Source organism: Mauremys mutica, chromosome 7 (genome assembly GCF_020497125.1).
Source record: "Mauremys mutica isolate MM-2020 ecotype Southern chromosome 7, ASM2049712v1, whole genome shotgun sequence".
NCBI lineage: Eukaryota > Metazoa > Chordata > Testudines > Geoemydidae > Mauremys > Mauremys mutica.
This window is the reverse complement of record NC_059078.1, coordinates 63,587,691-63,602,707: the sequence shown is the minus strand read 5'-3', so window position 1 is coordinate 63,602,707 and position 15,017 is coordinate 63,587,691. Positions and strand designations below refer to the sequence as shown.

The 15,017-nt window shown below is 47.3% G+C and overlaps 1 protein-coding gene across 1 annotated transcript in view; it reads right to left on the bottom strand.

The window, feature by feature from the left end:
• The window catches only part of ADAM8 (ADAM metallopeptidase domain 8), a 91,302-nt gene that overhangs the window by 43,599 nt on the left and 32,686 nt on the right, over positions 1–15,017 (bottom strand). The window contains exons 6-7 of the mRNA XM_045023162.1: positions 12,419–12,605; positions 8,095–8,160 (exon numbers count right to left, since the gene is read on the bottom strand). Of these exons, the coding sequence (XP_044879097.1) occupies positions 8,095–8,160; positions 12,419–12,605 (253 nt within the window). The remainder of the gene's footprint in view (positions 1–8,094; positions 8,161–12,418; positions 12,606–15,017) is intronic.

The window sequence follows — 15,017 nt, the reverse complement described above, 5'->3', positions numbered from 1 at the left end:
CGTCCACGCCAGAGCAATCAGGATGAGGCTGGCTCAATCCTCCTTGAGCTTGGTGATGACCTGAGGAACAACTGAAATAGGTGGGAAAGTGTGTAGTGGAAGGTGCCAGAGAGCAAGCCCAGGCTGAGTTCCCACTGAGAGCAGAATAGACGACACTTCCTGTTTTCTCTCATCACAAATAGATCGATCATGGGGATGCCCTACACTGTGAAAACAATCCAAATGATACTCACCTTCAGGCAACATTCGTGTTTCAGGGAGACGATCCCAGTGAGATGGTCAGCAAGACGGTTCTACACTCCGTGTATGTGGACAGCTACTAGGGTGATGTCCTCTTTGATGCAGAACTGCCACAGGTTGATCACCTCTAGGCAGAGTGACCTGGAGGGGCTCTCCCTTGTTTCTTCACATAGTACATCGCAGTGGTATTGTCGGTGAGCATATGAACCACTGAATGTCTGATACAGTTCCAGAAAGCATGGCATGAGTTGTGGATGGCCTGCAGCTCCAACACATCTATATGGAGTGAGACTTCGTGTTCCGACCACAGGCCCTACACCCTCAGTGAGTCCAGATGCGCCCCCTAACCCAGAAGAGAAGTGTTGGTAACCACCGACTTGGTTGGAGAGGGCCGAGAGATGGGGACTCTTTGGAACACATTGCGCAGGGACTCCCACCAGTGCAAGGACTCCAGGACTGATGGAGGAAGGTGACTCAACCTGTCCAAAGAATGCAGGGCAGGGCAGTAAACCAGCCTGAGCCACATCTGAGGAGGGAGACGGTGCAACCTGGCGAACTGGACCACAGGCCCAACACGCTCGGACACACGCAGACCATCATGGAAGGCTGAGGTTGCAGACTGAAGCTGTTGGTCAGCAGGAATGCTCTCCATTCTGTGGAATCTAACAGGGCCCCAGTGAATTCTATTTGTTGACTGGGAGCCAAGGTTGACTTTACAGTATTTAAAATGAGTCCCACATGGTCGAGTAAGTGTAGAGTGGTGTCACTGTGGACAAGAACCTCCTCTCTGGAGCGCCCTTCAGCATCCAGTCATTGAAGTAGGAGAAGATGTGGATTTCCTTCCTCCTGAGGTATGCCAGGACCACCACCATGCACTTAGTGAAGACTTGCGGGGCAGAAGAGAGGCCAAACCTGAGAACTGTGTACTGAAAGTGGCGTTCTTCTACCATGAAACCAAGAAACTTCCTGTGACTCGGCAGAATGGTCACATGAAGAAAAGCATTCTGCAGGTCCCGAGCAGCGAATCAGTCATTCTGAGACAAAGCAGGGAGAACAAAGAGAGTGACCATGCGTAACCTCACATATTTGATGAATTTGTTGAGCCCGTGAAGGCCTGGTGTTCCCATGAAACAGCGTCCCGGTGAGCAGCGTCTTGTGTGAGGGGGAGTGGGGTGGGGTGGGGGTTGTGCAGAGGAACTGGATGATGTAGCCCAATCTGACAGTGTCTAGGACCCAGCTGTCGGAGGTGATTGAAACCCAGGCATTGTAGGAGTCATTGGCTGGAGTCAAAATGGGCACTTAGAAGGTGCCAAAGGAGGGCAAACAGACTGGCCAAGCTCCAAGTTCAAGTGCTTCCTCTTGTGAAACCGGTCTTTCTTTCTGGGGTGGTCTTGCTGTCTCGGGGGGAAGGGCTGTGCGAAAGGATGATGCAGCCTATACTGCTGTTGGTGCTGGGCCCCATAGTTAGGGCCCTATCAAATTCACGGCCATGAAAAACGTCACGGACTGTGAAATCTGGTCTTTTGTGTGATTTTACCCTATACTATACAGATTTCACAGGGGAGACCAGCTTTTCTCAAATTGGGGGTCCTGACCCAAAAGGGAGCTGCGGGGGTGGGGGGGTCGCAAGTTTATTTTAGGTGGGTCGTGGTGTTGCCACCTTTACTTCTGCGCTGCCTTCAGAGCTGGGTAGCCGGAGAGTGGCAGCTGTTGGCCAGGTGTGCAGCTCTGAAGGCAGTGCCCCACCAGCAGCAGCACAGAAGTAAGGGTGGCAATACCACACCATGACATCCTTACTTCTGCGCTGCTGCTGGCCATGGCTCTACCTTCAGAGCTGGACTTCCGGCCAGCAGATGCTGCTCCCTGACCGCTCAACTATAAAAGGCAGCGCCGCTGCCAGCAGCGATGCAGAAGTAGGGGTAACAATACTGTGACCCCCCCCCACACACACACAACTCCTTTTTTGGTCAGGACCCCTACAATTACAATACCATGAAATTTCAGATTTAAATATCTGAAATAATGAAATTTACAATTTTTAAAATCCTATGACTGCGAAATTGACCAAAATTGACCATGAATTTGGTAGAGCCCTACCCATAATGGTGTCTCTGTGTGGGCAGCGTATACAGCCCCAAGAACCTTAAGGTAGCCCTGGAATCCTTAAAGGAATTCACGGTTTCATTAGTCTTGTCTGAAAACAAGGTCCGGCCACGAAAAAACCAAGTCCTCAATCGCTTGCTGGACATCCAAAGTGATCCCAGAGTTTTGGAGCCAGCAAGTCCTCCTCATAGTAATCACAGAGGCTATCACCCTGACTGAGGTGTCCGCAACATCAAGGGTGGACTGCAGTGATGTCTTGGCCACCAAGCAACCCTCGGTGACAAATGCCCAAAACTCCCGATGAGAGGCCTCAGGCAACTTGTTTGGACATAGTTGACCGATTGAGAAAGTCATATTCTGGACAGCAAAATTTGCTGATTCGCGGTTGTTATCTGTAATGACAATGAGGTATATATCTTTCTGCCCAAAAGATCCAGCCGATTAGAGTCTCTGTCCTTTGGTTTGGACTTGAACCAGCCCTGCTGGGCTCTGTCATTCATTGCCATGACCATCAGGGAGTTTGGGGCCAGATGGGAATAGAACCCTTCATATCCCATGTGACAGACCCAGGCCAGTGGGGTACAGGAGTCTGGTAGAGGGCAAATATACTGGTCACTGGATGAGTAGTTTTCTGTTCCCTGAGTGACCAGAGCAGGGGCTGCACTAGAGTAATCAGGAACCTGCTAGAACCAATTAAGGCAGACAGGCTGATTAGAACACCTGCAGCCAATCAAGGCAGGCTAATCAGGGCACCTGGGTTTAAAAAGGAGCTCACTCCAGTCAGGTGGGGGGGGAGCCAGAGGAGAGGAAGTGAGTGTGAGGAGCTGGGAGCAAGAGGCACAAGGAGCTGAGAGTGAGAGGGTGAGCTGCTGGAGGACTAAGGAATATAAACGTTATCAGACACCAGGAGGAAGGTCCAGTGGTGAGGATAAAGAAGGTGTTTGGAGGAGGCCATGGGGAAGTAGCCCAGGGAGTTGTAGCTGTCATGCAGCTGTTACAGGAGGCACTATAGACAGCTGCAATCCACAAGGCCCTGGGCTGGAACCCAGAGTAGAGGGCGGGCCCGGGTTCCCCCCAAACCTCCCAACTCCTGATCAGACATAGGAGGAGTTGATCCAGACTGTGCGGAAGATCACTGAGGTGAGCAAATCTGCCAATAAGCGCAGAACCCACCAAGGCAGAGGAGGAACTTTGTCACACCCAGTACAGGCATAAAATAGCGCTTCTCCAAGCACTTAGCCACCAGCGATACTGAGGCCAGGGTACCCTAAATGTCTCTCGCAGGTTTGACGACTGCATCATTTATTGAGGAATGCACCCTCCCAGAAACAGAGGGCTGAATAATTGTCCACGAGTTTGTGGGTATTCTCCCAGAGAAACTCCATTTGAATAACCAGGGATGAGGCCACCTGGTATAAAAGGTCCCGGTATGTCTTAAAGCTCTCTGGGGTGGAAGGGGAGGATGAACCCGGCAGCACTGTTTAGTACGAGGATGAGGACAAGGACCTTTGCTGAGCCACAGCTGGGTCCTGTTCCTAGAATAACATATCCAGACAGGGAAAGTCCAAAGGAAGGGGAGCTGTGGCAGCCTGAGCCTGCGGCTGATCTGCAGCCACCAACGTAGAGCGGATGGGTGATCTCACCTTTGACCAAGACGATGAACGAGACCTCCAGGAGCAAAGAGTGTCCCACTGAGTCCAGGGGGCCCCTAGTATGGGTAAGGCATTGGTGGCCAGTAAGTGCCAGGCCAGGGGCCTCCATCCCAGCCTCAGGGCATATGCCAACCCTGGTAGCTGCACTGGTCCATTGGTGGCCTTCAGACCTCCTCAGGTGAAGGGGAGGGGGAGGATGACGATCCCAACTCTGAAGCAGCGGAGCCCTGGGATCTATGGGACATAGGTGGAGCAACCCTGGAGGGAACCAAAAGGTGATCTGACTCATCCATTGCCCAGAATGAGATTGGACTTGGCACTCCCGATGAAGCCGGTATCACTAGTACCAAATATGTCGGTGCCACAAGCAAGGTTGGTTCCGGAGCAAACAGTAGTACTGGAGCACCTAAGTGCCTCGATGTCAAGTGTGGTGACAGCCGCTATGGACGCACCTGTGGCATTGATTGCACCAGTGCTGAGGAGGGTATCAGTACCGAGGTACCCCGTACTGACTCTGGTGCATCTGAGTGCAGTGCCAAGGGGCCCAAGGGTTCAGAGGCACGCTCCATCTGTGGGGCTACCGAAGGCGCCAGTCTTACAAAGTCTTGGACCAGTGGCGAGGATGGGACTGAAATGCAGAATAGGTCTGCTGAAGCCTGGTATGCCAATGACACAGATATAGTGGGTACCAGCATTGCTCCTATCAGCACTGGTCTCAACGGACATCTGGCAGACAGAACTGGAGTTGACAATACAGGGTTTCTGCCCTCCCTACTTGGTGCCAAAGGAGGATCAGAGGTACCCGCACCATCCTGTGCGCTGGAGCCAGTCCTGTGCCAGCCTGAGCTCTTAGGGGAGGCAGAAGAGTCTCCCCATGACCTGCAGCATTCACAACTGGTCTTATGAGAGCTCTTCTTTTGTGCCAATGATGGAGAACACCTTCTGTGCCTCATTGGAGAGGAGCCTGCCCCAAACAAGCAGCAGCGGCATTTTCCAAGCTTGAAGGTGATCTGCGGCCCAAGGAGGGCCTCGGTGCTGGGTCAGGCTGCATGGCCTGTTCAAGCAGGTGTTGTTGAGGCAAAGGTCCCATGCCACCTGAGTCCTCTTTTTAAACGATCTACAGATCGAACAGTACTTTTTAAGGTGGGATTCGCCAAGGCAGAGCAAGCACTCGGGGGGGGGGCACTCTTAGGGATCGCCACTCCACATGAAGGGCAGTGCTTGAACCACTGTGAGGCATCACCAGAGAGCACTACCACTATATTCTATAGCTTTCTTCTTTTTTTTATTTTACTAACAAACACTAACTGACTAACTGTACAACAAACTAGGCTAAGAAAGGATAAATGCAAAGTTGTGAGACTACAACCACACAGAGCTCCCATTCCACCCAACAGGTGGTGAGAAGGAACTGAGAGGGGTCAGGATGGCGCCACCTCACATAGCCAGGGGATGGGCTACAGACATAAGGTGCGAGAGCCATCATACTATAGGTACTGCTAGGCAAAAGTCTCCAGTGCTTGGGGAGCTCACACACCTACTTGGAATACATTTGCATCTACTCGAAGAAGAACTTGTATTGTCCATGAGAGGGCTGGGCAGTATAGGACATACATTTATGGAGGCAAATCTGGGAACGTGGGTGTGTTGGAGTCACCCTGCAGAATAACCAAGGCTTATGAGAGCCAGAGTGTGGCAGGCAGGCTACAATTGCACACAGACACTCAGGGTATGGCTTGCATGCTGGAGGGCTATTTGTGGGCAGCCCAGGTGGAAGCTCCTTTAGCAGGGCATTGTAGGGCACCCAACATTGCAGAGCAGGGATGACACAGCTGCTTACTGGTCTGGATTGTGCCCTGGTATGTCACAATGATTAAAGACAATTGCATTGTAATTCCAAACGAAATGAGAGGAGAAATCCTAAAACCTCATCCATGAAGGACATCAAGGATTAACTAAATGCTGTGAATGGGCCAACCAGTGTGGTGGCTGGGCAGCAGCAAGGACATAAAGAATAAAATATCTGCATGTGAACATTACAGAACTAACACAAAGTACTTGTAATAACAACACCTCTGCCAGACGGACCTTGGAAGAGACGAGCTGCAGATTTATGCAAATTCAGAAGACAGTATTACCTGGTCGTCATGGCCTATTTTTCCAGGTATATAGAAATAACGCACTTGGAAGACATAACATGTTGCAGTGTTATAGCGAAACTGAAGTCCACTTTTGCTCATTTTGGTATTCCAGAACAACTAGTGGTGGACAATAGACCACAATTCACTGCAGCAGAATTTAAGTAATTCCAAATGAAATAAGATTTTGATCCCATTACTAGCAACTGCATTACCCACAAGCGAAGGGCGAGGCTGAGAAAGTTGTACGGACAGCCAAGGAAATCATACAGCAGGAAGATCCATTTCCTATTCTTCTGAGTTACAGATCAACACTGATAACATATAGTCCAGCATAACTCCTGATGGGAAGATAACAGAGAACTACTGGCCCAACTTTGGAAAAGAATCTATCCAGATGAAGAGAGTAGCCAAATCACATAAAAAGGCAAAAAAAGCTTGCAAACACTTTTATAACAGATATCACTCAACTAGAAAACTGCCCCAGGTCTAGACCCTGGTGACCATGCTTGTGTCAAGCTGGATGCAGAAAAAGGATGGACAGCTCCAGCTGTTATAAAGGAAAAGAACTCATTGCCCAGATCATATGTGATCGAGACCGACAGTGGAGAGTTCATCAGAAAACACAGACATCTCCAATTTATTCCTCAGAAATAACAATCAAGAGAGCAAACTCTATAGATAACAGATGCAGAACAAGACAACGAGAACTCAAAGATTCCAAACAGACCAGACACAGTCGTTGCAACTAATGGACAGCCAATTGACCATGTTATTACACATTCAGATTGTGTAATTAGAAAAACAGTACAATTCAAAGACACTTAGCAGACTGATCCATACTGAACTTCAAAGACAGTGTGATAGTGTAAATATTGTAAATAGAAGGACTGTAGAAGTTAAAGGGGGAGATGTAATGGAATGGTAAACTATATTATACTGTTCAGCCGCAAGTGGTGGCATGTATAACATACTTTACGTAAGCTCACAACAGCCATTTCCTGGCAGTGCATTAAAGGTTCTTGTACTGAACAGCTCTGGTGTCTCTCTCTGGGAGGGAAGCTCTATAGCAAGTCCATATCTGGTACAGAAACCAGACCTGCTAATTGGAGTCTTGTAACCTACCGTATACAAGTAGAATGAGGAGTCCCTGTGGCACCTTACAGACCAACAAATTTATTTGAGCATAAGCTTTCATGGGCTACAGCCCACTTCATCAGATGCATGCAGTGGAAAATACAGTAGGAAGATATATATACACAGAGGACATGAAAAAATGGGTGTTGCCATACTAATCAGTTAAGGTGGGCTATTATCAGCAGGAGAAAAAAAACTTTTGTAGTGATAATCAGGATGGCCCGTTTCCAACAGTCGACAAGAAGGTGAGAGTAACAGTAGGGGAAAAATTAGCATGGGGAAATATGTTTTACTTTGTGTAATGACCCATCCACTCCCAGTCTTTATTCAAGCCTAATTTAATGGTGTCAAATTTGCAAATTAATTCCAATTCTGCAGTTTCTCATTGGAGTCTGTTTTTGAAGTTTTTTTGTTGGAGTATTGTGACTTTGAGGTCTGCAATCGGGTGACCAGGGAGGTTGAAGTGTTCTCCGACTGGTTTTTGAATGTTATAATTCTTGACATCTGATTTGTGTCCATTTATTCTTTTGCGTAGAGACTGTCTGGTTTGGCCAATGTACATAGCAGAGGGGCATTGCTGGCACACGATGGCATATATCACATTGGTAGATGTGCAGGTGAATGAGTCTCTTATAGTGTGGCTGATGTGATGCTCAAATAAATCTGTTAGTCTCTAAGGTGCCACAGGTACTCCTTGTTCTTTTTGGTGATACACACTAACACGGCTACCACTCTGAAACCATATACAAGTAATACATGACAGCTGCTGCATTTAATCCACAGCAGTGGAGAATTAAATACTGGTCTCAGCCTGTTCCCCTTACCTCCGCATTGTCCACGACCAAGACCAGCTCCACATATCGGGTCCCTTTCTGAAATGGAGCCGATTTCTGAAAGTCAAAAGCAAATGCCATGCAGGATTTGAATTCCATCTCTGATAGTTCTGAGCACAAGCAGCGCACAAGCTATATTCTCACAGGGACACCTTTCTTCATATGTGTTGTATTCTGGAACACTGCCTACCTGTTTCTGGGTGACTTATTTTAGCTGCTAAACTTGTTGGTGCTGGTTTGCTTTACAACTTCTGCCTCCCACTCTAAACTTCAGAAAAAGTGTCCCAAATTCCCAAGCAGCCACAAACCCTGTGGTCAATATGGTTTAGCTCAAGGGGTACATATCATTCATGAGCAGTCCCAAATTTCTTGTTTCTTTCATTAGCGGTTCAGTATACAGTAACTTAGTCTATTAGAATGAATTTTCTCAAAGTCCCTGGGCTAAAAATTCCGGGGCTTGTACTGCAAACACTTCCTTATAAACTCTTTCTATATAATTCCCAGGGGATGCTAAAACAATGAGCTAAATTATGGGGAATGACACTTGCACAGAGCCTGAAACAGTAGCTCAGAGAGGGTTCAGCTCAATGGAGTGTAACTCTGAAACCTAGGGATGGCAGTTGAAATGTAAATTTCAATGCGAAGATAATTAATCGTGTCACTGCTGATCATTTCATCAGAAACCCTTGGCCAGTGTCCTTACCCTACCAACCCAAACTGCCTCCAGGCGCCCAAAACCCCATCTGATCCCACCTCCAGCCTCCTGTGTGGTGCAGGTGGGAGCTGTCAATAAAAAACACACGGCATTTTGCAGTGGAATGTCTTCTTATGGACTATCTGCATCGTGATAGCACATAGCCCCTCAGTCTGGGTCAGGGCACCAGCGATGGATGCTGCACACATTGGTAATAAAAGAGCAATCCCTGCACCAAGAGCTCACAATTCAGGGAGAGAAAAATCAACAAACCAAGGGGTGGGGAAGAACAAGGTAGGAGGGAAGCCACCCGAGCACACCCACTGCTCCTGGGTGCTTTGTGCATGTCATAGCAGAAGGCAACAACAGGGATCTGAAGTAGGATAATGTAGTAACTCTGGGGACTTTGACAAGGGCAACTCCTCTCACTGTGTGTGGGGGAAGCATGACAGAGAGCATGGCAGTATCTGCAGGGAAACAGGACTAATGGATATGGCAGGTTGGCATCTCTGGCAGAGCAGAGGCGGGGCTGACAGCTCAGGAATGCAGGAAAGGAAATCTGTAGGGTGAACATAAGAATGGCCATAATGGGTCAAGACCAAAGGTCCATCTAACCCAATATCCTGTCTTCCAACAGTGGCCAGTGCCAGATGCTTCCAAGAGAATAAATAAAACAGGGCAATCACCAAGTGATCCATTCCCTGTCGTCCAGTCTCAGCAACTGGCAGTCAGAGGCTTAGGGTACCCAGAACATGGGGTTGCATCCCTGACCATCTTGGCTAATAGCCACTGATGGGCCTATAATCTGTGAATTTACCTAATTCTTTTTTGAACCCAATTATACTTTTGGCCTTCAAAACATCACCTGGCAATGAGTTCCACAAGTTGACTGTTGTGTGAAGTTCATTTTAAGCCTGTTGCCTATTAATAATTTCATTGGGTGACCCCGGTTTTTGTTTATGTGAAGGGGTAAATAACACTTCCTTATTTACTTTCTCCAAACCAGTCATGGTTTTATAGACCTCTATCATATCCCCCCTTAGTCATCTCTTTTCCAAACTGAACAACCCCCGTCTTTTTAATCTCTCCTCATGTGGACACTGTTCCATACCCCCAATCATTTTTGTTGTCCTTCTCTGTACCTTTTCCATTTCTAATTTTGTTTTGTTTTTGTTTTGTTTTTTTTGAGGTGGAGCGAGTCCAGAACTGTATGCAGTATTCAAGGTGTGGGCATACTATGGATTAATATAGTGGCATTATGATAGTTACTGTTTTATTATCTACCTCTTTCCTAATGGTTCCTAATATTGTTAGCTTTTTTGACTGACACTCCACATTGAGTTGATGTTTTCAGCTGGTAACTGCTAATTTAAACCCCATCATTTTGTATGTATAGTTAGGATTATGTTTTCCAATGTGATTACTTTGTGTTCATCAACGAATTTCATCTGCCATTTTGTTGCTCAGTCATCCAGTTTTGTGAGATCCCTTTGGAACTCTTTGCAGTCTGGATTCTACTATCTTGAGTATTTTGTATCACCTGCAAACTGTTTACCCCTTTTTCCAGATCATTTATGAATATGTTGAATAGCATTGGTAGCAGTACAGATCCCCTGGGGACTCCGCTATTTACCCCTCTCCATTCTGTAAAGTGACCATTTATTCCTACCGTTTATTATCTGTCTTTTAACCAGTTACTGGTCCATGAAAGGACCTTCCCTCTTATCCCATGATTGCTTAATTTACTTAAGAGCCTTTGTTGAGAGACCCTCTCAAAGGCTTTTTGAAAGTCCAACTACATTATATCCACCGGATCCCCCTTGTGCACATGCTTGTTGACCCCCCCTCAAAGAATTCTAATAGATTGGTGAGGCATGATTTCCCTTTACAAAAGCCAAGTTGACTCTTCCTCAACAAATCGTGTTCATCTATATGTTTGATAATTCTTCTTTACTATAGTTTCAACCAATTTGCCAGGTACTGAAGTTAGGCTTACTGACCTGTAATGATCAGGATCACTTCTGAAGTCTTTTTTTTTAAATTGGCGTTACATTAGCTATCATCCTGTCATCTGGTACAGAAGTTGATTTAAGTGATAGGTTACATACCACAGTTAGTAGTTCTGCAATTTCATATTTGAGTTCCTTCAGAACTCGTGGGTGGATTCCATCTGGTCCTGGTGACTTATTACTGTTTATCAATTTATTCCAATATCTCCTCTATTCATCTCAGTCTGGGACAGTTTCTAAGATTTGTCACGTAAGAAGAATGGCTCAGGAGCAGGACTGTCCCTCACATCCTTCACTGTGAAGACTTATGCAAAGAATTCATTTAGCTTCTCTGCAATGACCTTGTCTTCTTTGAGTGCTCCTTTAGTACCTTGATCATCCAGGGGCCCCACTGATTGTTTGGCAGGCTTCCTGCTTCTAATATACTTAATTTTTTTTGCTATTAGTTTTTGAGTCTTTTGCTAGTTGCTCTTCAAATTCTTTTTTGGCCTGCCTGATTATACTTTTCCACTTGACTTGCCATATTTTATGCTCCTTTCTATTTTCCTCAGTAGGCTTTGACTTTTAATTTTTAAAGGATGCTATTTGCCTCCAACCATCTCTTTTACTCTGTTGCTTAACCATGCTGGCATTTTTTTGGTCCTCTTACTGTTTTTTTTATTTGGGGTACACATTAATTTGTGCCTTTATTTTGGTGGTTTTGAAAAGTTTCCATTCAACTTGCAGGCATTTCACTCTTGTGACTGTTCCTTTTAATTTCCATTTAACTAGCTTCTTCATTTTTGTGTAGTTTCCCTCTCTGAAGTTTAAATGTAACTGTGGTAGGTTTCTTTGGTACTCTTCCCCTCTGCCCCCGGATGTTAAATATAATTACATTATGGTTGCTATTACCGAGTTCAGCTATAGCCACCCCTTGGACCAGATCCTGTGCTCTATTTAGGACTAAATCAAGAATTGCCTCTCCCCTTGTGGGTTCCAGAACTAGCTGCTTTAAGCAGCTGGCATTAATGGGTCAGGCTAAGCCTTGGAGGATCTCAAAGGTAAAGACATGCAGTCTGTGTTTGATGTGGTGGGAAAGGGGAGGTGGCAATGAAATGAGGATGGTCTTAGCAGCCAGGCCTGCATTTGTCCAGGTCACAGAGGATGGGAATGGAGGGAAAGACAGACTATGTGAGTTACCCAAGTCACAGAGGGAGTCTGTGGTGCAGCAGAGAACTGAACCTGGGTCTCCTGAACCAAATTCTGTGGCCCTGACATCCCAGTGACAACTACAGCAATTGCACATAGCCAGACATGCTACTTAGCGGGCAGTGAAGTATCTGAAGTGTGAGAAATGCCTGAGTCTTTTTGAAAGCTCCTCAGCCTGTGGCTATGTTCTTTCAATATCCCCTGGAAATGAGGAGGAGAAGCTTGTACTGTGCGACCAGCCAGCTCCTTGCAGGCCCCCAGCAAGTGCGTGCAGAACCTTTGCAATCAGGCACTGTGCTAGGAACCCGATCAAAGGCCCAGCAAAGTCAATGGAAAGACTCGCACTGACCTCAGTGGGCTTTGGATCAGGCCCTACATTCCTACAAATTAAACTACAACACAGAGGAACAGGGTCATTTCCTACCCAGTGATGGGGCTTCATTGCGGCAGCAACTTTTGGTTCATGGTCGTATTCCAAAGTGACATTGGCGTCTCCGCAGGTCCCACGCTTCATTCTCAGGTGATCCACTCGGTACACCGCGTGCTCCCCCTTATCATCACCTCCCAACGGCTCAATTAAATAGACTGTCTGATCGGCCCAGAAAAATCCACTGCAAAGAGATGGGGGCAACATGAATCGGTGTCCAGTATCCGATCAGAGAAAGGGTTTCACACACATTCGCAGAGGAAACACAAGGTGGGGGAGGTAATATCTTTTAGTTGACTAACTTCTGTTGGTGAGAGAGACAAGCTTTCGTGCTTACAGAGCTCTTCTTCAGGTCTGGGAAACTAACTCAAGGTGTCACTGCTAAATACAAGGTTTAAACAGATTGTTTAGCATAAGCTGTGACATAGACTGACCCACTGTGCTTGAGCGGCTGGGTGCTGTCTGGCTGCAGCGTAGGGTGGGAGTGTCACATTACAAGGAGAACGCAGTCATTTTTTCACCTGGCTAGAGCCCCTCTTTCAGCCAGGGAACAGCACACTCCTCACATGTACCTGGAGGCAGAGGTGAAAGTGAGCCGGTACGGTCTGGTACGGCATACCAGCAAGAGCCAATACGCCGTGCCGGACTGGACTGGCTTCTCTGGTGGTGATTTAAAGGGCCCAGGGCTCCAGCTGCTTCAGGAAGCCCTGGGCCCTTTAAATCACCGCCAGGGCTCTGGCAGCCGGGCTCAGACGGGGTTTTAAAGGTCCCGGAGCTCCAGCAGCGCTTTAAAGGGCCCAGGGCTCCCCGCAGTGCCAGAAGCCCCGGGCCCTTTAAATCTCCACCCAAGCCCCGCTGCCGGAGCTCTGGTGGTGATTTAAAGGGCCCGGGGCTCCCCGCAGTGGCAGTAGAACCAGGCCCTTTAAATCCCTGCCCGAGCCCGGCTGCCGGAGCCCCAGGAGCCAGGGTCGGGCAGGGATTTAAAGGGCCTGGGGCTCCCCACAGCGGCTGGAGCTCCAGGCCCTTTAAATTGCCTCCGGATCCCTGCTGCTGCTACCCCAGTCCTAGCCCGAGCCCGGCCGCCCTGGGGTAACAGTGGCAGGGCTCCAGCGGTGATTTAAAGGGCCTGGAGCTCCACGGTGTCCGGAGCCTCGGGCCCTTTAATTCTCCCCTGAGCCCCGGGAGTCCCAGCCACCTCTGCAGCTGGTAGCTCCAGGGTGATTTAAAGGCCCTGGGGCTCCCAGCCACAGCCGGAGCCCCAGGGCCTTTAAATGTTCTGGTTGAGGCCACGCCTCTTCCGATTGAGGCCACGCCCCACTCAGGACTCCGGCGTACTGGTAAATCCTTTAAAAGTTACTTTCACCCCTGCCTGGAGGTTAACAGTTCATGTGTATATGTGTAATCAGGACTTCAGCAGGCCACGTACAGGCCATGGCAGCCTGGCGCTTGGCAAGGTCATGGACAGGCTATGGCAGCCTGGCCCTTGAAAGACCATGTAGATCAATCTGGGATCTTTTCAAAAGGAAAATCTAAACAGAATTCCCTGCGCTGAATTCAGGGCCAGCCTGGGCTCTGAATGACTTTTTCTCCCATGTCAAATGCCATTTAGGGAAAAAGAAGCAAACCTGGCCCTGACAAATTCAGCCAGGATCTGTCCCTGTAACGTGGGGAAGAGGTGAGGCAAGGCAGGGCAGTCCCTAATAAACATCCAGGTCCTGTCACTTTAGCACAGGTGACCAGTAGGGAAGGACAGGATAGTTCCTACTTTGAACCTCAGTGCCAATGGTTCTTTGTCCCTTAAATTCCTTTACAGAGTTACCAAGTATAGAGGCCAATGATAAAACCATAGGGCCTGACCCCACAATTGTACCTTCCTGCTGCTCCCAGACACACTCCCTGCCACCAATGAGAGGGTGACTGCACAATGGGGCTGTCTTCGAAGAGGCTCTGGGGACATACTTTGGAGGTGAAGTCAGTGACTTGGGAAAATAGGAAGATGAGCTGCTCTCCAAAGCCTGTCAGCCCTGTGCTGCCAAGCTACATCCTAGAGAGCAGGGAACTTGTGGCAATCATGTGTGGCACTTGATTGTTTGCAGACTGAAACTGAAAGGAGGTCTGTTTTCACTGCAGGTTGGAGGTTGTTTTTTTTAATTTAGACAAGATTTTTTGATTTTGTTATTTTAAATTGTAATATATTTTTCTTTCTAAAACTAAACTTGTTTAAAAAATGAAATTTAAATGTAATACAAAATATGTTAAGGCTAAACTTAGTAGAATCTCTAAAACATTTAAATGAAAAATAAATATACTGAATCCCTGAGCCTCTATCAAAACTGAGTTAAAGGCTGCTTTTCTGTAAAAAGAAAGAATCAGGGGAAAAACATCTACTTTTCAAGGTCAAGCATTATAAATAAGGCACAATAGGTCATGTACTGTATTAAGGGATGCATCGTGAATAGTTCTCTGAAAACATTCACTCACTATGTAGCAGCGGTCAAAAAAGTGAACAGAATGTTATGAACCATTAGGAAAAGGATAGATAATAAGACAGAAAATATCAGAATGCCTCTATATAAATCCATGGTACACCCATACT